The sequence below is a fragment of the Rhinolophus sinicus genome, chromosome 15, assembly GCF_057876585.1.
Source record: "Rhinolophus sinicus isolate RSI-liver-muscle chromosome 15, RSI-T2T, whole genome shotgun sequence".
Classification (NCBI taxonomy): domain Eukaryota; kingdom Metazoa; phylum Chordata; class Mammalia; order Chiroptera; family Rhinolophidae; genus Rhinolophus; species Rhinolophus sinicus.
Window position 1 is genome coordinate 43,065,378 of NC_142515.1, and position 27,396 is coordinate 43,092,773.

At 32.8% G+C, this 27,396-nt stretch overlaps 1 protein-coding gene across 8 annotated transcripts in view; it reads right to left on the reverse strand.

Annotated features, from left to right (window-relative positions):
- The window catches only part of JMJD1C (jumonji domain containing 1C), a 251,508-nt gene that overhangs the window by 132,106 nt on the left and 92,006 nt on the right, over positions 1-27,396 (reverse strand). For all 8 annotated transcript variants that reach the window (XM_074339497.2, XM_019731785.3, XM_088792040.1 and 5 more), the window contains one exon: positions 25,846-26,010. Coding sequence is in view for 3 of the 8 variants with exons in the window: in XM_088792040.1 (XP_088648166.1) it covers positions 25,846-26,010 (165 nt within the window). In the remaining 5 variants the exon portion in view is untranslated. Of the gene's footprint in view, positions 1-25,845; positions 26,011-27,396 lie in introns of those variants that run through there.

Here is a 27,396-nt window from a genome sequence, read left to right on the forward strand (position 1 = left end):
GCTGCCGGTTCGATTCCCACATGGGCCAGTGGGCTCTCAACCTCAAGGTTGCCAGTTCAATTCCTCGAGTCCCGCAAGGGATGGTGGGCTCCGCCCCCTGCAACTAAGATTGAACAAGGCACCTTGAGCTGAGCCGCAAGGGATGGTGGGCTCCGCCCCCTGCAACTAAGATTGAACAAGGCACCTTGAGCTGAGCTGCCGCTGAGCTCCCGGATGGCTCAGTTGGTTGGAGCACGTCCTCTCAACCACAAGGTTGCCACTTTGATTCCTTGACTCCTGCAAGGGATGGTGGGCTGCGCCCCCTGCAACTAGTAACAGTAACTGGATCTGGAGCTGAGCTGCGCCCTCCACAACTAAGACTGAAAGGACAAAAACTTGAAGCTGAACGGCACCCTCCACAACTAAGATTGAAAGGACAACAACTTGACTTGGAAAAAAAAGTCCTGGAAGCACACACTGCTCCCCAATAAAGTTCTGTTTAAAAAAAAAAAAAAGCACAGGAGGAACTAACGTGATCCCTGGCACTCCTTCAATCACTTTCAGAGACTGTACTGTTGTCACAGAATACATTAAATGTTGACCAAAGAAGAGGTAACATGCATATTCCATTATTGTTTAGCATAGACTACTTTTTCAGTACCACTAAATATCTTTTATTGGTATCAAAAGTTTTGATCAATAAAGAAAAAACACAACACAGTCTTGTTATTTATTACTTCTGAATACAAATTTGTGTTCCAACAAGGTTAAAAAAAAGACTGAGACTTTACTCTTTTTAGATTTACGAAAAGACATCTAATTTGGTTTTCACTTTAATAAATAAAATTGTATCAATTTTATGTTCTTTCAGTTATAATAGTAATAAACACAGCTTAATGTAACCTGTAATTATATGACAAGAGAGCATTTCAACAGCTGTTTTTCTTTTAATTGTGATTTCTTTTGTTTTAAAATCTTGTTCCCTAGCTAAGAAATTCCAGTCCTTCACAAAAGGAACTGACCCAGAAAAATGGAGACACTACCTCACAGGGGATAAGGTCAGACAGAGCAGTCTGACAAAGTGCCTCTGAATGTTGCTATCAGAGACTCTTGTTCTAGGTAGCTTTGATCTTGATAATAAAATCCGTAAGAAAACCAACCTGAATATCCTATCCAAAAATGGTGATCATCTAGAAGTAGGAACAATGCAACGCAAGAAAGATTTCTACACTAGTATATACAGCTAAATATATGATTTGATATTCAGTTAAAGGAAACTTGATTTCAAATACAATTCCTCTTAATAACGGGCATTTTCATTGATATACAATTTGAATATTATACTTGTTTTAAAAAAATTCCTATCAGATAAAAGTATCTAAAACCCAACCTTAATATGCTTTATTAACCATATTAAGAGTGAAGTAACATCTAGGCATCTGGGTTTATGTAACTATGTACTTTTGAGTTACTGATTGCTGTATAATGCCTTTCAATTTCATTTTTAAGATTTGGTAAAATATTATGGTATTGCACATGCCCCTAAAATTTTTAAGCCTCAGTAATAATTGCTGTGGTTATATTTCAAACCTCACCTAGGAATTTAAGATTTCTGAATCACTGTTCTTCCCAGATAAGAAATTTGGAAGAAAGGGCAACTTTATGTGTTGCTGGGAGAGGGAAGAGTAGAAAGCATGTTAGGAAGAAATCTGAAAGAAAGTAAGCTTTAGAAGAATGTGCCTCTGGAACTGGGAAACGAGTCGTGAGAAAGCTAGAAAATTTTTCCAAGGTTTTTAACAGGCTTTCTTTTAATTTTCCGTATATCTATGGATAAATGGATATCCTAAAAATAAGGAGATAAAGAGCCAAGAACTAAATCCTGTCTAATATGCTAGATATATAACAAAGTAAAGCAATGTTATTTTCAAAACTACCTGCCCAGATTTCAATCCTAAACATAGATTTGTTCATTTTTCATTGGCTTCCCTATCTTGATCCCTATAGCTTTTTCATGGGACACTTCAATAAAACCTGACGCACAAATAAAAAAGAATAACAAACTCAATCTGAATGATAATGTTTAAAATACAACGAACACATATCGTAAACGTTCTCAGCAGTCACACTATTTGTTTCATCAAGGTGTTATCATGGCTCCCTGGTTTCACACAAATCCTGTATTAGGAGACCTTGAGAACCCCACACAAGAAGAACCCCACAATCGAAGAATGCAAATACAGAGGATCTTGGCTAAGAAAACTAAATCCTAATTAGTGTCCATCGCACTATACCCTAACCCTCTTAATTTCCAAATCCTTCAGAGATCCTTTGTAAAGTCATAGAAAATCTACCATCATTCTTTATCGTAATCCTTTTATAGTGGCAGTCCTCTTCCCTGAGGCATCCTCATGTGGATTCCCTCATTCTTCCTAGCCACACGAGGAATTAGCAAGTAGATGGGCCAGGGGGAAAGTCTAATTAGTGGCACTCTGCTTTCTTGTTACTATAGCAAGGAAACACTTCACATTTACAAAATATCTGATAATCTAAAACAACCCTCCAAATTCACTATTCTACTTAATCATAACAACTTCAAGATGAAATTGGGACAAGTAAAACTGAAAGAGGTTAAATGAGATAGAAACTCATAAGGTTTATAAAAGAGAGCTGAGACTAAAAGTCATGTTAGCTGACAACTAACCCAAGCGTTCCTTATACTCGTATATAGACAAAAATTCAAAACCAAGAAAAAAACCACCAAAACCAAAAACAAACAGAAATACTATTTCTAAAGAGCTTATCTGGGGCTCTCTAAAGCAGATCTGAATATTATCTGGATTTTAGGGTTCTTTTTAAAGGTTATTCAGATTAAAATGTAAGTATGTACCACCTCGCTAAATCCAAATGTAGTGACTCCATTTTACGAAAGCTTAGGGCTGAGTACACATGCTACATGGATTGCATAAACTTGAAAAATTAGAATAATCAAGTATTATTCAACTTTTTAGCTTTTAACTAAGCTTATTCTCTACCTTTTACAGTTGGAGAAGTTATTTTTTTCACATAATGAAGATGTGAGAATGGGAAATATACTTCCTTCATCCCATGGAGTCTTCTTGCTTAGAGAGGAGAAAAAGAGAACAAAAACCTAATCTATACTTACATTCTCTTTGAGCAGATACATACATAATTTTAATAATGGACTAACAGAGTTAGCCAGCCCAATGAGAAGACTGTACTGTATACACCAAAGGAAAGGAGTAATATTGAAGAATCACTAAAACATAGTGCACTCAATATCTGTTATTCTCTTTACTGCACAGTTTATGAAACTCTTTTGTTTGGGGAAACCCCTATTTTTCAAGTATCTCTCACTATAGAAACTGGAAAATGAAGATACATTACAAACCCCTTAGTAGCTGAGTGCTATAAATCACACAAATTTACCCCAGAATGTGAATCTGAATCCAAGGTAAAGAAGCAAGGGACAAGCAAACTCAATGTTGGCAAGAGTGCTGGAAGTAGGAGCATCTTCATCTACTTTCCAGAGGCAGTGATGGTCCAATATCAGAAATGTGACCAAGTAATTTATTGTCCAAACTAGGACACTTCTGAGAGTGAAATGAACTAATAATTACTCAGGAAAACGAAGATGCATAGCCATCAATGGTATTGCTACATTGACTCTGCCCAACACAGAACCACTTTTGTGGTTTGATTTTGCATGCTACACTGGTTCCTGCCCTGCCTTCAAGCATGGTTGAAGTCATGCTGTGTTCCGAAGTTTAAGTTCCTTTTCTGCTTAAAATTGACTTCCTTGTTTTCAGTTAGTTTCATTATTGTAACAAAGAAACCTGGTAGGAAGACCTACAATGAACAGGTACCTATTTGGTACACACAGGGGAGAATGTATTTGGCTTGCTTAAAGTTCTGCTTGCTATTCAAAACCACTGAAGTGAATACATTATAATATTTATTCACATTTTGCAGTTCCCTTAGGGTATTACAAGAAGATGAACTATTTTCTCTACCATTTCTACTTTAGCATAGGGAAATACCATTGTTGTCTCATTTATCTAAGAAAATAGTTATAGTTGAAAGATATAATAGTTAAGGGGAAAGATTTGTCTTTTTTGCAATCAGCTGGAATAAGGGGAAAGGACAGCTAATAAGTACACATTCTCTGCTACCACCGTACTGCTTCTATCCTTCCTTCCTTCCTCTTGGAAGTTGGGCCCCGAGTCCTATAACATGCTTTGCAGCCTGTCTGAGCAGCACACCGAGCACGTTGGTGCTGCCGACTACACTGTGACTCATTTCACACCTCTCCCGCAAGACCCTTTATACTACAAGTAGTATCACTTCTGTTAGACTGGTTTATTTCTCTGGGGTGAAAACAAAACCTCTCTGCTTTCTGGAGACATCTTGCGGGGAACAAACTTCTGCCCCCAACCACCCAAAATAAGAAAAAAAGAAAAAGTGGTATGACTCTAGAATGTTTATGTTCTAATTTGTTTAATTTAGTAGTTCTTAAAAATTAACGGGCAAGAGAAGCTGGTAAGGGAAACTCCTACCCTAATAGTAAAGAGAAAGATGCCTCTGGCCATATTTAATGTGATTTAGGCACACACTCTGCCTCATCTGAAATCCAAGAATAACTACACCATAGCTATAACTTTCTCATGTGAAAAGAAGTATGGTAAGGCAGAGGAGTGCACAGGAAATATAACAGGAAGGATTGCTTCCTCATCTGCCTAATGAGACAATTGAATTTAAACTTTTTCAGGTCGCTTTTAGCACAAATATTATACAACTCTACATTTAATCATTTCACATTACAATAAATTTTATAATTTAAAAATACTTGTAATCTTCGAAATGATAAAATAAAATTTACTTATGAGCATGCACAATGGATTCTTTAAAAACTAAAATATATAAAACATAACGTTATAACTATTCAAGTTGTTTTTCTATTAATGTTCATAAATATCAGTACCCATTATACTACACAGTATCAATCCACTTTACATAACAGCAGACCTAAAAAAAATCACATGAAGAACAATGCAAGTTAGAAGACCTTGGTTTTATCTCTAACTGCTACACACATTAGGATGGTAACTTTGACCATATCAATGACATAACCTCTAATATCCTGTAGGGTAACATAAGGACTACTGAAAATAAATAATAACAATGTTAGTAAAAAAGTATTTAATATTTCACTATTAAATATGTTAACATTTTTATGTGAAGATTTGGTGTAGATACTCTTTATCAGAATAAGAAAAGTTCTCTTTACTCCTAAACCAGAAACAGGTACTGAATTTTACAAAAATGTTTTTGTTTCTATTGATTACATATTTTTCTTCTGTTATGAATTACACTAATTTTTCAAATGCTAAACCAGCTTTGACTTTCTGAAATAAACCCATCTGTTCATGTTGCATTGTATTTTTATATATAATTTATTTATATTAGCTAATGTTCTTTTTATGGTTTTTGCATCCATGTGCATGCTATACATTGGTCTGCAAACTTCCCTTTCCTATAATATTCTATTCAGTTTTTGTTTGTTATTCAATGTTATGCTGACTCATAAAATTAGCTGTAAAAGATTTTCCCCATTTTTCTATTCTCTAGAAGGGTTTATAGTATTTCTCCTTAAATATGTAGAAATATTCACCCATACAGCCAGGTAGGTCTAACATTATCAAATGGAAAAGTTTGTGGGCTACAATTCTTCATAAATAAAGGATTATTCAAATTTTCTATTTTGTTTTGTATATTTCATTAACATTATTTTAAAGAAATCTGTCTATTTCACCTAAATTTTCAAATATATTGGCGTTAAGTTGCACGTAACAGCCTGCTAGTGCCTTTTTAATATCTATAATATCGGTAGTAATAACCAATTATCTTTTAGATGTTTTATTTTTGTATGTTTCTGATTTTACTCACTTCTATATTTATATCCTTCATTCTACATTAATTGGTTTTATTAATTTGTGGTTTCTAGCACCTTGATATAAAATTGATTTTCAACATTCTTTCCCAATATATATTAAGAGTGATGGTTACCATACTAGAATGGCTAATATAAAAAAATAGTGATAACACCAAATACTGACAAGGAGAAACTGGATCATTCATATATTACTCATGAGAATGTAAAAATGGTATACCCACCCACTCTGGAAAAGAATATGGCAGTTTCTTACAAAAGTAAAACATGTGCTTGCCATATGACCTAGCAATTGCATTCTCAGGCATTTATCCCAGAAAAGGGATAACTTATGTCAACACAAAAACCTGTATGTAAAGGTTCACAGCAGCTTTATTCACAACAGCAAAAAACTGAAAACAACCCTAAATGTCCTTCAACAGTGAATGATTAAACAAACTGTGGTACATTTATGTCATAGGAATATTATCACTCAGCAATAAATAGGAACAAACTATTGATGCCCACAACTTGAAGTAAACTGAAGGGCATTATGCTGAGAGAAAAAGCCAAGCTCAAAAGGTTAAATACAGTATAATTCCATTTATATAATATTCTTGAAATGACAATATTATAGAGATGGAAAATTGGTGGCTGGGAGTTGAGGAAAAAGGTGGCCATGGCTATAAAACGCCAGCAAGAGGAATCCTTGTGATGGAATTGTTCTGTATTTTCACTGGGGTGGTAGTCATGAGTCTACAGTGATGAAATTGCATACAATACAATACAACACACAAACACAAACCACGAGTGCATGTAAAACTGGTGAAATGTGAATAACACTGGCAACTGTGTCAATGTCAATTTCCTGGCTATGATATGGTAAGAGAGCTTACAATTGGGGGAAACTAGGTGTCTTGCTGTGTTTCCCTGGGCCAGCCTCTTTCCCATTCTGGGCCTCAGGCTCCCCATCTGTAGGTGGATTCTGATTCCTCTGGTTCCTTCCAGCCCTGCATATACACAGGTGTTCTTCTAAGCAAAGTGTGAAGAAAACTCATCTTAGAATATAGATGTACTACAAGGATTCCACTGAAAAGAAGGCACAAATGGAACAGATTCAGGAAACCCAGTCTCTGTCCCCAAATTCCTGTCAGACTGCCCAGGGAAGGGTAGCAATCATGTGGCACTAGAGATCATTTATTCATAAACATGGATGAAAATCAATGTTGAACAAAATAAGGAAATATTTGTGATATTTATATGAAGTTCAAAAACATGCAGAATGAAATACATTATTTTATAATATATCAGGGGTGACCAAACACACTTCAGTGGAGGAAAGAGTAGGAGCTGCAATTGGAAAGGGGTGTACTTTTGCTGATAATGTTAAATTCCATAAAGTATATAATGGGTACTGGGGTGTTCTTATTTTTTTAAACCAAACATAAACTATTCTTAAACTCTCATTTATGCATGACATAAGTTAATATGGGGCAGGGGTAGACCACGAAATAGAAATGAATTAGGCCAGTGAAATAACAATGCACCAAAAATAGCTCAAAGAACACAGTATTTTCTGACCTCCCCAGACACTTTTCTATGTCCTTATATTCAAAGTCTGAAATCAAAAAATTTTTGCTTTGGTCTGATACTTAACCTAGAACAGGGATAGTCTGATGCAGCCATACAGTTGTCTATCATTAACTGGCTCTTATGAAAACCTGCTGTAATTAATTGTGTGTTTTCCTGAATAGGAAGTGAAGAAGGCACTGAAAGAAACTGTCAGATTTGCCAATTAAAGTAAAGACACAGAGCCTTTAAATTTACATCAAATCCCCCCACCCCAAATCTATTTGGCTTATTTATATTTGAATTGAACTGAATTGATATAAACATTCGTATCACTTTTAAGTTCTCAAAGTTTCTGTTTAGCTTAATGCCATATCACAGTTTCTTCTCAAACCTAACTGCATATTATTATCACCTGTATGGCTTTTAAACTGATGCTCAGGTCTAATTTCAGATGACTTAACTCAGAACCTTTGGGGGCTGGACCTAGGCAGCAATGTCCGAGGATTGTTTTTGTAAATAAAGTTTATTGTAAGACAATCATTTTCATTCCTTTACACGTTGTGTATAGTTGCAAAAGGACCATGTGGCCAGCAACGTCTAAAATATTTATTATCTGACCCTATATTGAAAAAGTTTGCCAACACCTGTAGAAGCAGGCCAGTTGCACTACGACAAGCACAGAGATCTCAGGAAATTTCATGGTATAATTAACTATATACTAGCTTCATTATTATATATTTTTTAAACCTTTTCTCATCCTTAGACATAAGATTAAGAAAAGTGAGTGATGACGAAATACGACTCCAACTAAACTTATTAAGAAATAAGACTTGTAATATAAACAGAATGAGAAGGTAATAGAGGAATAAAGAAAAGGCACTCCAGAGTGATTTAATGATCACAGTAGAAGCAGAAACAAAGAATATATATTTACAAATTTTAACTTAAGCTAAGATATGGGCTGATTATGTACGACCACCACCACGGGTTGGTTGATTTCATTAGTTTTCCATTGTCATTAATAGAACATAAACATATACACAATATATAAGCATAACAATTTTGTCAGTATATAGAATTTATATCCCAGTTCTACTCTAATCAATATATCAACTTGGATGGAAAATCTAAAACTGTAAAATATTTAAAACATAGGGAAAAAATTTTGTGGCCATGGGTTAAGCAAAGGGTTCTTAGATATATCACCAAAATCTGATTTTAAAAACAAACAAACAAACAAACAAAAAAACCTGATAAACTGGACTTCACAAAAATTAAAACCTGTTGCTATTGATTCAGAGAAAATATTTGCAAGTCACATATCTGAAAAAGGATTTACATCCAAAGTTTAAAAAAAAAAACTCTCAAAACTCAACAATAAAAGAAAATTTTAAATGGACAAATAATTTGAACAGAGACTTCTCCAAAGAAAACTGACAGTAAATAAGCTCATGAATAGACTGCAACACCCATTACTATGAGGGAAAAACAAATTAAACCAAAATGATGTCTACAATAAACCAAAAACCAACTCTGACAATACCAAGTGAAGAGAAAGAGCAAGTGGGACTCTCAAATATTTCAGGTAGGAATACAATATAAGACAGCTACTCTGGACAACAGTTTAGTCAGTTATTTATGAAATTAAACATCATTTTACCATATGACCCAGCAATCTTCCTCTAACGTATTTGCCCAAGTGACAAAAATTTACATTCATACAAAAACATGTATATTAATTTTTTAAAAAGGAGCATTATTCATACTCACCCCAAACTAGATAACCAAAGTTATCTTTCAATGGGTGAATGCGTAAAAAAAAAACTATTATACACCCATACGCTGGAATACTCCTCATTAATAAATGCAACAAACTACTGGTATGTGAAATAACACAGTTGAATCTCAAAAGTATTTTTCAAAATGAAAGAAGTCAGCCTCAAAAGGTTATATACTGTATGATTAATTTATGTGATAGTCTGATAAATGCAAAAACTACTTATAAACAAAGGACAGTTCAGTGGTTGCAAGAGGTCAGAAGAAGGAAAAAAAACTTGACCACAAAGCGAGCAACAGGAGGAAATTTTTGAGAGTGAGGGAAACTTACTTTATCCTACTTGTGGTAGTGGTTACATGAGTCTGTGAATTTGCCAAAACTCATGAAACTAGATGTGAAAAAAAAAATGTATTTTACTGTATATAAGTTAAAAAAAATACTTTTTTCAGAAATTGTACTCAAGTACTTATAACAGTAAAATTATTTACTTTTACATAAAGAAGATACATACAGACTAAAAAGAAATTGATCCAACTCTTAACAGCAGTTATTTTGTCAAAATATTAAGGATGACTTATTTTACTCCTTCCAACTTTCAATATCTTTAAAAAATCCTAATATGGACATTTATTACTTTCATAATCAGGAAATAAATGCCAGTTTGAAAAAGAGACATTAGATACCACTTACAAAGTTTCTCTAAGTAGCTGAAACACAACTAAAAATAAGGTCATGGAAAAGGAAAAAGAGAAATTAAAATAACAAATAGGCACTAAAACCTGTGATAAACAACATTTCCTTCTACTTTGCTACTATTTTTTAATAACCTTAGAGTATCTCTCAGTGTCACAATATATAATATCCCTTCTCCTTCATACCATAATATAGCTCAATTAAAATTCTATTTTTAAAACTAGTTTAAAATTTATCTGCTAGTGAGAACTTTAGTTTGCAGGAAGAGAGCCCCAAAATTTCAGGATTTAGGTGCTCTTGCATATGGCAGACCAATCATATTTTCATACCAAAAGTAAAGTTGACCCCTGAAGGGTAAAAATTTCAATAAAGTTTTACTATTCCACAGTATGGAATAAAGGAAACAAAAATTATGTTTTTATACAACTATGATTATTATCCAATCTCTGATTTAAGTTTTTTCATAAATGAACATTCAATCAAAAACAAAGGAAACAAGTTTTCTTAATTGTAGCTAAAGAGAGGCATAGAGGTTAATGAGTAAACAGATGCTTGAAAATTGTTTTAATAGACTATACATTCAAATGGTTCTCAAAATACATAAAGCAATATACAGAGATATTCCATCCCTTTTTCCCCTTTTCCTGTATTTATCCTCCAAACAAAGACCTCCATCTGGAATACACACAAGAAGGTATGCATCTTTGTTGAGTTCCTTATCTGTCTATAAGTAGATGCAAACACATGTATTACTTTTTCTCACTTATTTTAAACTTGTTTTACAAAAAAAGTAAAAAACTATGTGTAGAACTGTACTTACATCTTTTTTTTCACTTAACATGAGATAGTATTATATTTAATTATTAAAATGCCAAATATAAAAGGCTAAATAAAATCCTACATGAAATGTCATGCACACACTCACAGATTTAGGTTTCCAGGCTGTCAGCAACACTGATGTAAAACTATATTAAGAACATGTTAATGATTTATACAACTGTAAATGAGAAATGAGACTTACTGGGAGTTAGCTGAGATTGTTTGACCATCTTCAGTGAAACATTAACCTCAGTGAGATCCCAAAAGGCCTCTTTAAAGTATGGCAACTCCAAGGTTTAGCCTGTCCGTAATTAACATGCAAGTGAACAAGTTACCTAATTTAAACCAGGGACCTCCATTTTTTCAGCACAGAAGCTATTTTTAGATGGAGTGGCTAAAAACATACAACTGAATACAGAAAATACATTTTATAAATGGGCAATACTGTGTCAATTCTCTCCTCCCCATGGCATTAGCAGCAAAAGAAAGTACTAGGAATATTTAAAACTCAGAAAGTGTGCCATGCAATTTTTTTTCTGCTTGCATATTCAATCAGGATGGAAACGGAAAACATTCTATTCTCCAACGCTTAGCTATAATGAAGCCTGAAATCTTGTCACCTTCAACTTTATGACTTCTTGTAAAAAAAGAAATAAATAAAATTCCAAGAAGGATTTTATAATTGTTAATCTGAGTCCAAGGCATTTACCCTGAAATTAGCATATTAAAAACAAATATTTAAAGGTTTTTCAAAAAGAAAATATCTGAAACATACTAAATATTATCCATTTTTTAAGCAAAGCAACCTAAAGATTGTTTACCAATAATAACAATGTTAAGAAAGCATTAAAGTGTCATCAAAGTACCAAAACGTCTTGGCATTTGATCAAGAGACACAGCCTAAGCAGGTGTCATTGGGTCAACCATGAGAATTTCTAAGTGTCATCTCCTCAGACCATGAGACTATGGAGACGTACTAGCTGTTTGAACTAAGAGTGGCCCAGGACTTACAACATGACTAACAAGAAGCTTCATAGAATTGATAGGTATGATACATTTCTAGGAATAGTTTACTGGGTAAGGATAGCCTAGGCTTTAATTCCACATCTGCCACTCACTAGCTGTAGATCCATAGGCAAGTTGCTTACCTCATAAGCTTAAGTTACCTGATACACAAAATGTAGATAAGGATGTTGTAAAGATTGAATTAGATGATAGTCACAGAAGTAATATACACAGTTTCTAGTATGGAGCAAAAAGTTGTCAATAGTGTTTTTTTGTTTTCAAATACTGTATGTCAATGATGTTCAAGATGCCCTAGTACTTGGGAAAAGGGAAATAAGACGTATTTATAAAACATCATCAATTCCTGTCCTCAAAGTGCTTAAAGAAAAGTAGGGAAGACAGGCATATATAGCAATAACTATAACTCAAGGATTCATGTAAATATCAAAATTTTTAAATAAAAACTGTTATACTTACAAAGAGGATTCTCTGATTACAACTAATAGAATTCTTAAAATAAAGGAGGTGTATGAGTTGCTCCGGGTTTGTAGAAATTTAATAAACAGAATTGGATGAAAAGGCTTTATGGGTGAGGAAAAAATATGAACAAAAGAACAGATGTGTAAAAATACACAGTATTTTTCTGGAAATGTTAAGCATAAGCAGTTAGGTATAGATAAAACACAGCATTGTGGAGGCACAGAGGAAGGATAACATACAAATTTAATATCCTAAATTTACTGAAAGAGTAATTCAGATTTCAGGCAGCAAGAATTAATGATAGGTAAATAAATATATTATTAAACATTTTAGGATTTTTAAAACCCTTAATATTTTGCTCCGAAAAAGTAAAAAAAAGCAATTGAGCTTATAATTAAAAAGAAAAGCACTTACTACTTCTATATCATAAGCACCCTACAATGTCGTAAAAAATATCTACCTATAAAATTATGCAAAAGGAATAGAGATTTTCATTATTTATTTGAAAAATTTCTCCATGTTTCAATGGAATTTACCAAATAATACTTAACCTTTTCTGTAACATTGAAAAGTTTAGACTATTATAAATGCTTTCTTATGTTTCTTCATGTTTTAAGATGTCTTGACAATCATCCTACCATTTTACTTATGATTAATAAATATGCCAACAATTGTTAAAAACAAGTTTTCTCCATTTTTCAAAGTCAAATAAGCTCTATATAAGTAAATGCATTTAAAATTTACACCAAATTATAATCCACATGTGAATAATTCCAATATGTGGATTAAATTAGTACAACACTAATTTTAGGTCTGCAATTCCTAGAAAGTATTAATTTCACCTACTCATATTAAAAAATAAGAACTGCATATGGACTCTTACCTTGAGAGCACTTGCTGGATGGGGGCAAACTTGAGCTGAAGTTTATTTATAGAGATTTGGGGGGAAACAATAACAAAACACAAAAGACAGTCTGCTCAAAGCCAGAAGACAAACAAGAGTCACCTCTCAGAAACCCAAAACCACAAAGGGCTAATTAACCACACCTAGTGGTAAGAGTAAACCTACCTTGCTCTTTTCACTTTTGTGTATCTCCAAAGAAAGCTGGGTTGGTATGGAGCAAATGTAGCTTTAAAAGTAATTTCTTGAGTTGTAACAACAAACCAGCCCTCATATGGATTCACTCCCGTTACCTTAGTAATACAAAAACTTCAAGCTTTTAATTTAAATTAGTCTAAGACTATCATGATTAGTCTAAGTGCCATCCCAGATATAGGGCAGACACAACAGTAAATCTTCTGGAGAACTCTACCTTTATTTTCAGTTTCAAAATATTCTCACAAAACTCTTCCAGCCATCTCAGCCTGGAGAGAGAGAGAGAGAGAGAGAGAGAGAGAGAGAGAGAGAGAGAGAGAGAGAGAGAGACAGACTTGGAGAGGGGCATCAAAAATTACCCGAGCACAGGAAAACAAGGTACAATGACTGACAGCCAGCAGAAATAGTAACAAGCTTCAGTAATGAGAATTAACACAGAATGATTATGAATACTGTATGTTTAAAGAAATAAAAGACAAGTTTACAAATGGGTAGAAAGCAGAATATTTAAAAAATGGGTTAAGTAGAATTGGAAACGAACCAAACTGAACTAGGTATAAAAAAAAGTGAAAAATTTTGAAAAAGCAATGGATGGATAAAAGCTGAGTAGATACCACCAAAAAGAATAAGTAAACTGGAAGTCAGGACATAGGAAATACAGCACAGAGACAAAGCAATACAACAGTAAAAACTATATATGCAGGAGAATTGGATGAATTCTAACTTAAGTCTAATTCAGAGTTCTACTAATGGAGGAGAGGGGTTACAATAATGAACATAAACAAACATGACCGTGTTTCCATGGGACATACAGTTTAGTAAAAATGGCTGACATTCATCAAATAATCACATAGAATATACAAACTTATACTATGACAGATGAAATTAGAAAAATTTACTAAGTACTTTCCTGAATTTAGAGCATAGGTTTAGAGAGCTCCTCCACAAAGACATGAAGTAGTATTTGAGGTATGAATCGAATTAACTAGAAAGTGTTCTAAGCAGAATGAACAGTATGTGCAAAGGCACAAGGCAGGAGGAAATATGGCACTGGCAGAGGTTGGGGAGGGCCGCAGTGGGTAGGAGTGTGGGGGTGGTTCATAAAGCTAGAAGGGCAAGATCATGCAGTCTGTTAGATAAATTTGGTATTTTCCCCAAGATTAATGAGAAGATACTGAAGAATTTTAAGCAAGGAAGGTGAAAAATTACATTTTAATTTAGAAAACTTATTCACAATAATTGACTTGCTTCTTTTTTGGGAACCAAAGAACACTGAGAATTCTTTTTAAATTCATTACCGAATTAACATTTTTACAGTAATCTAAACTACAACAAATGGCTTAAGAAGGTCATGAATCAATGGTACCAGTGATGAGGAACTTCCTTCATATCACTAAGTGAAAGGTAAGAGAAAAATGGTCACCAGATAACTTTTCATACCAAAGAAATTTTACATTTTTAATTTCCTTGACCTAAAACCCTTTATGTTTTTTCATTGCTTTCACCTTTGCTCTACTTAATTTTTAAATTTCTGATTGTATTATATTATTTACTATGTCTAGCTAGCTGGATCTTCTTATTAACCATTTCTTCATTTTAACAATTTTTTTTTTCATTTTCAAATCATATATTTTTGATCTCTGGATTTAATAATCTTGTTTTCATTTTATTTATTACAATTGAAATAAGCATGCTAAACATTTTTATATAAACTTGTATATTTTACTTTTTCCTCTAGTTTTCAAAATAACTTTATAATTTTTGTTATCTTTCATATTTACTTTCTTTTACCTTTATTGTTCAGAGTAATTGTACTAAAATTTTCAATTTCTTTAATTTATTCTATAATTTTTATCATTTCCTAATATTTTAGGTATTTGTGTTAATCAATCTTTATATTCATATTTTAAAATTCTAATCTAATTAAAAACAAATGCCTTTCAGCATTTTGTTGAGGATGAAGACTTTGATTTTTAAAAAAACAAGTGTTTCAATTTCTCTCATGTGTTGTCATCCAGCTGACCTATGTTTTTATTTTTATTTTGAATTATAGATGTACAAAAAAATTAAAAAGAAAAAGTCATCTCGTTTTCTCAATCAGCAACATCTTATCAAACTATAGTACAAAATCAAAACCAGGAAATTGATATTGGTACAAATTATAAATACCACTTCACCAGTTTTACATGCACTGATATTTGCGTACATATATGTATGTGTGCAATCTATTCAATTTTCTTATATGTAGATTCATGTAACCACAACCACAACCACGATAAAGAATGTTCTACCACAAGGATCCCTAGTGCCTTCACAACATTTATAAAACCTTGAAACAAAGCCTAAACTGATTTACGTAAGAAAAGGTATAGAGCTACTTTTGAAAGTGAAAGATTCAGGCAGTTTTGTGGAAGAGGGAAGAGAGGTGAAAGGTTGAGAAGTAGGCAAAAAAGATTTTTTGAGGAACAGCTGTGTGAGAGTAGCTCTTGGTTGGGGAAAAAGATATGTAAAGAAGATTCTGTAGTTCTGTTCTGTGTTCTGTGATGTCTTCTCTATTTACTTACTCAAAAAAGATAATGTATGCTCATGGGTATTTTAGATAATATATAATAAGGAAATGGGTACCAAGTTGGGAGACTGGCAGCTTCAGCTTTATTTGGACTATACAATGATGGGAGTTTTCAAGACTAGCTAATTGAAAGCCCAATAAAACCATAATTTAGCTGAAACAGCAGGCTACATACATCACTATTTTTCTAATATACATTTCTCTGGTGCTCCAAAATTACTCATGTGTTCTTCCAGTATGCTATATTTAAATAAGGACTCCTTGTACTCCAATGAGGAGAGGAAAAACTAAATTTAAATATGATTTGTTTCATATTTAAAATTATAACAGTACTAAGGTTACAGAATCTATATAACAATACATAGCAGTGCTATGTAACAAAAGGACTGCAGAAGATTTCATCCAAACCCATGCATACCACCATTACACAGATATTACTGATCACTACATTTCATGGAGTACAAAAAAGAAAACAAACTTTATCTGAAAATAACGTATGTCAAAGATTTCTTGGTGTTACTCACCAAAAAGTGGGAGATACAGACATTTAAAATGATAAAAATATTTCTAAATATGTTATTATTTCTTGATCAGAAAAAGTTTAGACCTCCTTTCTTCACTATGAAAGTGAATTACATTGATATGCTTTACCTCCAAACCCTCCCTGAAGAATAGAAAAGACCCTGGAAATCATTCTTATAGTCCTTGAAATCCCCAGGGGAATCCCAAGATTAGCACAATCATCTTCTTTACCCAGTTTAGAAAGTATTACAATGATTTGGATAGGTATCTTTCATGGCCCATACATTTACTTCAATTTAATGATTTTAAGATGTTAAAATCACATTTAACTCACAAGCATGAAGTTCTATCTTTAGTTTTAAAATACCCTTTTCCAATCATAAAATGCCAACTCAGCATTTAAAATCACATCAGGCATCGCATTCCTCTGTGCAGCTTTTCCACAGCGCCTTTGCCATGCTACCTACTTCCTTCCCATTGCTCCCACTTTTATAAACTTTCATCATATCATTGATTGGTTCATTTTCCACCTGTACATTTGCCTCTCTTCTTACTCTCTGGACTTCTTGAACAGAACATTCCAGTTTATTCTCATTTACATCCACAAAGCCTTAAATTATCTGATCAGGAATAAAGGAAAATGAATATTCAGTTTTTTTCCTTATAAAACTTTTCCAGAAACTAGGTTGACTATAAAATACAAATGTTATTCCATGAACTTTCTCTATAAATTCAGTAACTGGCAGGGTATAAGCTCTACTATAGAAGAAAAAGCATTACTTTGGGAGATAGGAGACTTGGGTTCCATTTTCACTTCTGTAATTATCCTATACTTCCTTTCCTTACTGGGAAAAGGAGGACATGAAATGGATAATGACAGTAATACCATACATAACAAGAGACTTTTTATATATGATATGTCCTTGTATAGTGCAGAGTTAACCTAACCCAAAGAGAGGCCTGGCCTTTGCCCTTGGCCACTGACAGGTGATCAGCTGGCCTCTGGAATGTCCTGCCTAATAGGAGTGTTTCTGCCTGGAGTCTTTGGCCACTGGACAGTCTAAGAATGTGATTTATGGTGGGGACTTTGGGCCATACAGTATCGGTTGTGACCTCCAGAGGAAGTGATAACGAAAGACATTAGTCCAATTTATGGGGGGAAATAAAGACTAAAGCTCAGATATGCAGATACTATGTTACTGAGCTCCAATAAAAACTATACAGCAAAGGCTGAGGTGAGCTTCTCTAGTTGGCAATATTCTGCATAATGTCACACATTGTAGCTGGAAGGACATATTGAAGTCCATGACTTCACCGTCCATATGTGGACCCCTCCTGTGCATAGGGTACTCTGTGCCCCATGCATCTATTCCCTTGGATGATTTTAATTTGTTTCCTTTCTCTGCAATAAACCATAAACACGAGTATCACAGTTTTCAGTGAGTTCTATGAGTCCTTTGAGTAACCTGAGAGTGGGTTTGGGAAATGCTCAAAATTGCGATTGGTGTCAGAGAGAGGGCAGTCTTATGGGGATTCCCCTAGTACAGCTGGATAAACTCACTGCAGTGTTATACTGAGGTTTTTATTTATATATTTTGTTGCTTAACTTTCACAGTAACTCTATATGGTAGGTACTACTATTATGAAGACAGTGAGACAGAGAGAAAATTAATCACTTAAGTTCATCTGGATATTAACAGTAAATGGAAGAGTAGGGATTTGAATCAGGGCTTATGTTCTTACTATATTATGCTGCCTGCCTAGATGACTGCTGAGGTTCTCTTTTTCAGCAATTACGTTCTCTGAACCTACGACTAGATGACCTCTAGTCACATCAAGCCATATAAATCTATAAGCAAACAGTAATTCATACAGAATTAAAAACAAACCTTAAATAATCTTCATTATGTAAGTTGCCATTTTTATTAGAAAGTTTTAAGTCTTTGTACTATTAAGGACAGATATTTAAAATGCTCTATTAACAAACATAAAAAGTAGCTGTCAAAATATATTAATGGAAGCCTAAAATAATCTACTAAATTAATTCATTTGATGAAAACTATTTCCAAAATAAAAAATACAAGTTAAAAGTTAATACATTAAAACTTCTAATTTCTTAGAAAAATAACAATCGTTTTTACTGAAAAGACAAATTATATTCAGGCACAATCCCACCATTCTAAAACAATGATTTCAATTACTTTATAATATTTTCTAATTACATAATTTTGATACTGCTATAATCAATATTTATTTTTTTACTTGAAATTTGTTCATATTTCTCTAAAGTATTCATAATTATCATTTTTAAAGCTGCATATCTCAGAATATTAATTTAACAACATTCATAAACTGCTGGACATCAAAGTTGTTTCCTTTCTTTTTCTTCTTTAGTGGGACTATAATGAACATCTTACTATATGTAACATTATGCCTTTCATTTTTGGATCTGCAGTCCTACCATACTGTCTGGCTCATGTAAGGTATCTCACAAACATTAGCTGAACTGAATATAATTTTTACTTTTTAAGAATTGTTTTATAAGGATAATTTCCTAAACGTAGAATTAATGAATCAAGCATACGAACTTCTTTATGGTTCCTACAACAAAATACTTTCCCAAAAAAATCATGTCATTTTATGACCCATAAGAAATGAATAGGTATGCTCATTTATTAGAATCTTGTAGATTTTATCATTTAAAACATTTAATACTTTCTACGTATAATTTGATCTCATAAACTGCTTTACCTTACAGAGAAATACTAATCCTGACAATAAAAGTACATTGTCTTTACTAAGATTTCGTTAATTACCAAAGTATAAAAACTAATAATTCTAATGCTGGAAACTCAATTATCAATATGTAAAAACTATTTCAAAGTTCAGTTCATAGTTGGAATGTGGCATGTCTTCACATTATAGTAAAATTTGATTGAGGTTATAATCTAAACCAAATTTGTCTATATAACAGCTAGGCATAAAGACAATTTTGTCCCAAAGAACAGTGAATTCTATTCTACTTTGAGAGGGTTTCTTTCAGAACAGAGAACAACTAGAAACTTTCAGTAGACAAAAAAATCCAAAAGAAATGTATTGATAAAGGTTTATATATTTATGATCTGATTACAATTCATGGTCAAACCTGAATGACCTATCTATGAATAAAGTTGCACTGGGAAGGAGAAGTCTGAGCTTCCGAAAACTCCCCTCAAAAATTCAGATAAGTTATTGCAGATTAGCATATTTAGTTGACAATGAATATATAAATTTTTTCCTTCTACATATTTAAAATAACCCTTTTGGGTAATTTTACATTTCTCCTTATGACAATTTAAGGAATCATATTTGTATCTGATTAGAATTAGGGCATCTATTATAGGCATTTTTATTATTTGTTTTTGACTACTTGGCATATTTGAAATTGGTAACTAACATACTTTTTACCACAACTGGCTGATTATGCTTTCCTATCCTTTGATCTTAGCATAAGTAATAGCCAGGAAACTTGCTGTTACTCCCAGTAGGGCTCTTTTTCACTAGCTGGGGTAGAATAAATTCATCACTTTAAAATATGCAATTATTCACTATCTAAGATGGGTAAGGCACTATACTAGACTCCCAGGAATAATACAAAAATGACTAACACATGATTCCTGTCCTCAAAGAACTTACAATCTAGAAGAGAAAGACAGACATTCAAACAGTAAATATAATACAAAGCAGATGTGCTAGTTGTTAAAACATGTACAAAGTTCAACAGGAGCACAGGATGGTGAGATTAATTCTGGTTGGGGTGATCTGGAAGGCTGGGCGAGCAGAAATGCAGTAGAAAACTCTGCCCCTTAGTAAATGCAGCAGTGTTACAGCCCAGCTGGGTTAGGGTCGAAACCCCACTCCCCACAGAAGGTTTTCCTAAAGGAGATGGAGCCAGGGCCCTAGCCCAGTTAGGTAGGTGATTCGTTGATTTCAATTATGAGTGCCAACACTTTCTTTCCCTGGTACAGATGTTATTTCATGAATATTTCATGAATATTAATAAATAAAATGTAACAATATATTTAAGTAACTTACATAAAAATGTAAGTTACCTCGGCCTCCATCACCAGAATGGCCTAGGATAATATTCTGATCACCAACAAACAAACAACAAACAAACAAAGACACCACTTCAACAAGTTACATATGTGGTGTTCCAATATATGTTTAGTATTGATATCCTGGGAAGAAAGATGAAGAGACAGACAGTTCTGGAGAAGTAACCTCAGTATTATACTATCCCATATTTTGTTAAAGTTTTATTTTTAAATTTTAAAAAGAAACTTTAGAATAGGTTAACGAGGTAACAGGATTTTTTTTTTTTTTTTTGTCCTGTCATGATTTTAGGAACCTGCAGGTATATTGATGCTTTCTACTGATTTCTTAGAATAAGAAGTAGACAAGATAATATAACAAAAATATGATACTTAACAGGTACCACAAGAGGGTTGAAACAACTAGAAAGAGAGTAATAAACACAAACGTGGTTAAGTAAAGGAAACATAAAAACAAGTATCATGTGCACAGAATTAGAAACACTAAATTTGTAGAGAAGTAAATAGTATTAGTTTCCACTGTATTCCATTCTATTGCCACTTAATATTTATCCCTAAAATTTCTCAAATTTGTAGATACATTTTGTTCTTCTGTATGAATTTTAAAATTCTGAACTTCATAACTGCTGCTTGTAGATATCCTTAGATAAGCCTCATTTTAATGAAAACATAGGGAAATAATAGAATCTCAGTCATATGTACTATACATAAATGAATGTTTGCAAAGTCTTATGAAACTTAAAATAATTATTTTCTAAAGTTTACCAAGCATTCTTATTTCTATTATTTGTTCTATTAATTTTTACTACCTCCTGAATCAAAGAAAGAAACAAAAGACATAACATGACTGTCAAAATTAAGGAGATACCTCATTACATAGACTTTCTTTAAATATAAGCATATAATTCAAAAGGACTTGCTACCATAAATTTAGCTGAACAAACCATGAAACAAATATGACAAAAGGTTATAGTATCTATAATAATATAAAGAAAGCTTATAACAAATTTTAGAAAAACACAAAACCCTAAGTAATTGAAAAAAGACAAATTGAAAAAAGACAAATTGAAAAAAGACAATTTGCTAATATGAAAAAATAGTCATCACATTAAAGAAATGCAAATTAAAACAATGAAATAGTACTTTTAAATATCAAATTAGCTGATATAAAAATGGTGAAACACATAGTTTTGCACTCCTTAAACTTTGAAGATCCTCCTTTTGAATATGTTTGAGTTTTAAAACAAGATGGTATGAAAATAAGTAATCAATGCTTGCAGGTGAGGGGACGGGGGGGGGGGGGGGGGTGTTGGAGGTTAGAGTCAGAGTGAGATGAAAACACACATACACTTAATGGGGACCAGGGCAGTAAGTAGAACTTTTAAATAATTTGTGGAAAGTATCAGGAGATTTTCAGATTTTTGTTGTTTTCAAGTTCATACCCCCTCACCAGTAATTCTACTGTGATTTTAAATTTTAAAAAGTGATACACAGATATATGTACTTATCACAGTTATTTATAATCACAAAAATTAGAAACAACTACAAAACCAAACATTAAGGAAATGGATCATAATGTGATTAAATATTATGCAGCCATTAAAAACTGTTAATTATTACCTGCAAGGAGAAATGTATAGAATAAGACATTAAGTAAAAAAAGTAGGATCTACAATTTTAATGCACTTACCTAAAACTATGATTACAAGAAAATAGAGATTTGTATCATGTTGCTTTGTTAAATTCATTTATTAGTTTTAATATTTATTTGTATAAGTATGTGTGTGTATATAATCTTTAGGGTTTTCTGCATATAAGATCATAACATCCGCAAACAAATAATTTTACTTCTTTTTTTCCAACTTATATGCTTTTTCCCCCTTTTTCTTGTCTAACTGCCCTGGCTAGAAATTCTAATACTATCTTGAATAGAATGTCATTCTTGGTTGTTTCCATGTCTTGCCCACCATAAATAAAGCTGCAATGAACATTGGAGCACACGTGTCTTTATGTATAAATGTTTTCAGATTTTTTGGGTAAAACAAAAATGTCCTTCAATAGATGAATGGATAAAGAAGTTGTGGTATATATACACAATGGAATACTATTCGGCGATAAGAAAAGATGATATAGGAACATTTGTGACAACATGGATGGATCTTGAGAGTATGATGCTATGCGGAGTAAGTCAGACAGAAAAAGCAAAGAACCATATGATTTCATTGATATGTGGTATATAAACCAAAAACAACAAAAGAACAAGAAAAACAAATGAGAAACAAAAACTCATAAACACAGACAATAGTTTAGTGGTTACCAGAGGGTAAGGGGGGAGGGGGGTGGGAGACGAGGGTAAAGGGGATCAAATATATGGTGATGGAGGGAGAACTGACTCTGGGTGGTGAACACACAATGGAATTTATACATGATGTAATATAGAATTGTACACCTGAAATCTGTGTAATTTTACTAACAACTGTCACCCCAATAAACTTTAAAAAAAAACAAAAACAAAAAGAATGTCATCCTTGTATTGTTCCTGATCTTGGAAGAAAAGCTTCTAGTCTTTCACAATTGAGTATAATGTTAACTAAGCAGGTGGATATGAAACATAATATAAGCCAGTTGCATTTCTATACTCTAATAATCAACAATCTGAAAATAAAGTTAACGATTTCATTTACAACAGCATCAAAAGAAATAAATTACTTAGGAATTAACCAAGGAGGTAAAAGACTTGTATACTGAAAACTACAAAACATCACTAGAAGAATTTAAAGGCATAAATAAATGGAACAACATTCTGTGTCCACGGATTGGAAGGGTTAATATTGTTAAGATGTCAATACTACTCAAAATGATCTATGGATTCAATGTAATTCCTATCAAAATCTCAACACTTCTTGCAGAAATAGAAAAATCCTAAAACTTGTATAGAATTTCAAGGGAAACTGAATAGCCAAAACAACCTTGAAAAATGACAAAGTTGGAGGAATTGCACCTCCTGATTTCAAAATTTACTATAAAACTACAGTAATCAAAACAATGTGGTACTGGCATAAAGACCGACATATACACCAACGGAATAGGATAGAGAGCCCAAAATAAATTCTTGCATGTATGTTCAAATAATTTTTGCCAAGGGTGCCAAGGCCATTCAATGTAGAAAGGACAGTCTTTTCAACAAATGGTGCAAACAAGCAAATGTGAGAAGTTGATCCTTATCTAAAACCATAAACAAAAATTAACTCGAAATGGATCAAAGGTCCTACGTGTAAGACCTAAAACAACAGAACTTAGAAGAAGACCTGTAACAAAAGCTTTTTTTCACATCACTGGATTTGGCAATGATTTCTTGGATATGACACCACAGGCACAGGTAACAAAACAAAAAAACAGAGCAATTGGATTTCATGAAAATGTAAAAATTTTGTGTATAGAAAGACACTGTCAACAGAGTAAAAAGGCAACCCACAGAATAGAAGAAAATGTTCACATATTACATCCGATAAGGGATTAATATATAGAGACCTCCTAAAACTCAACAACATAAAAACATACAATTCAATTAAAAAATGGGGACAGGACTTGAATAGACATTTCTCCAAAGAAGATACACAAAAGGCCAATAAGCACATAAAAAGATGCTCAACATCACCAATCATTACACAAATCAAAACCACAAGGAGATACCACCTCATTCCCATTAGGATGGCTATTATCAAAAACATAAAACCAAGTGTTGCTAAGAATGCAAAATAGTAGACCCGTTAGAAAAAATAGTATGGAAATTCCTTTAAAAAATTAAAAATAGAATTTTCATATGATCCACCAATTCCACTTCCGGGTTTATACCCAAAAGAATTAAAAGCATGATCACAAAGAGATATGTACACCCATGTGCAGAGAGGCATTATTCAGAAGAGCCGAGAGGGAGAGTAACACAAGAATCCATCAACAAACAAATGGGTAAACACAATGTGCTATATACATACAACGGAATATTTTTCAGCCTTATAAAGGAAGGAAATTCTGACACAGGCTACAGCATGGATGAACCTTGCAGACACTGTGCTAACTGAAATAAGCCAGTCACACAAAGACAAATACTTCATTATTCCACTTATATGAGGTACTTATAGGAGTCAAAATGACAGAGACAAAAAGTGAAATGGTGGTTGCCAGAGCGGAGAAGAGAGGGATGAGTACAGAGTTTCAGTTTTGCAAGATGGAATAAGTTCAATAGATAGCTGGTTGTACGACATTGTGAATATGCTTAATGCCACTGAAATTTACACTTAAAAATAATTAAAATGGAAAATATATGTTAAGCATATTTTACAACTAACAATTTTTTTAAATTCTGTGGTTTAAAACAAGCAGAGAACTATATTTTATAAGAAAACATATCAAAGAAGGAAGGTGGCTATTCCTTAGTGGTAAAGGTAGAATGATTATGATTTTCGACTTTATACCATTTTCCAAAATTTTTATGTCTATCTTTTTGTGTGTATTATGAAAAAGATAAGTTAAAATTTAAGAGATTTAGTGATTAAGTACTGAGTTTTTAGTATTTGAAGTATTTAGTATTGAGTTTAAAAGGTTTTCAACAGACAAAAATTAAACAGTATTTCCTAATAGAAATTTTCTCCAAAATAAGTAATTTACGAATATATGCTAAGAATTCACTTTGATTTTAACTGTCTCTAAGAAAGGGCAAAGGTTTTCTAAAGTTCTGTTTTTTTCTTTACAATACTGAGGCATAGTTTTTGGTATTAATGATGTTACTGCTTCCTGTTTTTGAGACTTCTCATGAAAAATTCACAAATATATCATAATTACTCACAGGTTTTAACCAATTTTTGAATTAAGGTTTATATTAGGTTGGTGCAAAAGTAATTGCGGTTTTGCAATTATTTTTAACCTTTTAAACCACAATTACTTCTGCACCAACCTAATATAAAAAGTATCCTCTTTTTATATTAGAGGATACTTTTTATATTAGGTTGGTGCAGAAGTAATTGCAGTTTACCAATCATTCATCTCTTAGTAGCCTTTAATCCAATTTATATGTCCCCTAATTGGACATTTGTAGACTAAATATGCTGAGAGTACTAACAAAAACACAAAGTCGTTTAACAAAATGAGAGCAGTATTTTGAAATTTCTGCCAGATACTTCAGAGCTTCAGGAATATTAATCTATAATTAACAAGATAAATCTAAACTTAAATTTAGTTCCTGTTCTTTTAAAACAAACTGAAAATGCTTAATGAAACAGAAACACATCTTACCAACGCAGGCCACTGAATCTGTTTGCTCTTTGATCCCTGAGTCTGGCTAGGGTCGTTCCTTCTGGCCCAGATTAAATGGTATTCCACCAAGAAAGTTGAAAAATCTTCATAAACTCTAACCCACTCTCGTTTATCCCATTCGAGATCATCAAATTCCACATACACCTATGGAAAAGAAAACATAAAACTCCATAAGCAATACAGAGTATGTTACTTTAAAATATGTATAAGCATGAAGTTGAATTAGAAAAGACATTAACAAATTCATTATTCAGATTAACATTTCTTTTAAAATCATTTAAGTAATTTCTCCCTAATCACATTATAACCTCTACTTATTTTATGATAAGAAAATAAACCATAAGTTTATTAACAAAAACAATTTACACAATGTTGGGTCAGTACAAATTGGCCAACATCTACTAACGACATACTAAATTAAAGTACTATGTCTATACTAATGATTGTAGAAGCAAAGCTCAGAAATGTTTTCTATAAAGGAAAAAATAGTAAAATTTTAAGCTTGCAAACCATATTGTCTCTATCATAACTATTTACTTCTGACTCTGTAGTAAGAAAGCAGACATAGACATATGTAAACAAAATGAGTTTGGCTTTGTTGCAATAAAACTTTAATTACAAAGACAGGCAGCAGTGCAAGGATGGTTCAAAACACAAAAATCAATCAATGCAATATGTATTAATAGAATGAAGGACAAAAACATGATCATGTTGACACAGAAAAAACTTGACAAACAACACTCTTTCATGATAAAAAAAAAATACTCAAACTAGGAATAGAAAAAAACGACCTCAATATAATAAAGATTACATTGAAAAACCCATAGCTAAGATCATACTCAATGGTGAAAGACTGAAATCTTATCCTCTAATATAGGAACAAGATAAAGATGTCATATTTGGAAACTAAAGCTGACTCTTTTATACTCAATCATTCTACCCCTACTTGCCCTCCCACTTTCATCCTTTTTCATTCATTCTCTAAAATTCTCTCTTCATAGAGCTATCTTCCCTAGGACCTACTCACTTTTATGAGTTACACTGAAGGCAGTCCTGTTCCTACTTATCTTTTTCTTCCACCCATCTTTTGCTCCCTTAAACCTGAAGTGTTTCAGTTTCCACTTATTTATATCCTGTTTTTTATTTGGCCTCTCTCAGGTTCTTCAGGATGTTTATAACCTCCACTTCAACTCAAACTTAGCTTTGAACTCCTCCAAGCAATTATTTTTCACATAGTTTATATTATATAATCAAATACTGCCCTATAGTCTTCAACTATAATAAGAATATCTTTAAATTATGGGTGCAAACTCACTGAGGGTAGAGCTGTTATAACGTATACATATAAAGTGCTTAATAATTACTAAGTATCTAATGACCTTTGCCATCATGGACTTTTAAAAATGGAGACGAAGTGATAAAAGATGTTTGATTATGAAGTTTTTGTGCTGCTGTACATTAGGAAGCTAGTTCGATGTGCTTTTCTATTAGAACTGGGAAAGACAGAAATACACTGTTCAAGGAGTTAAC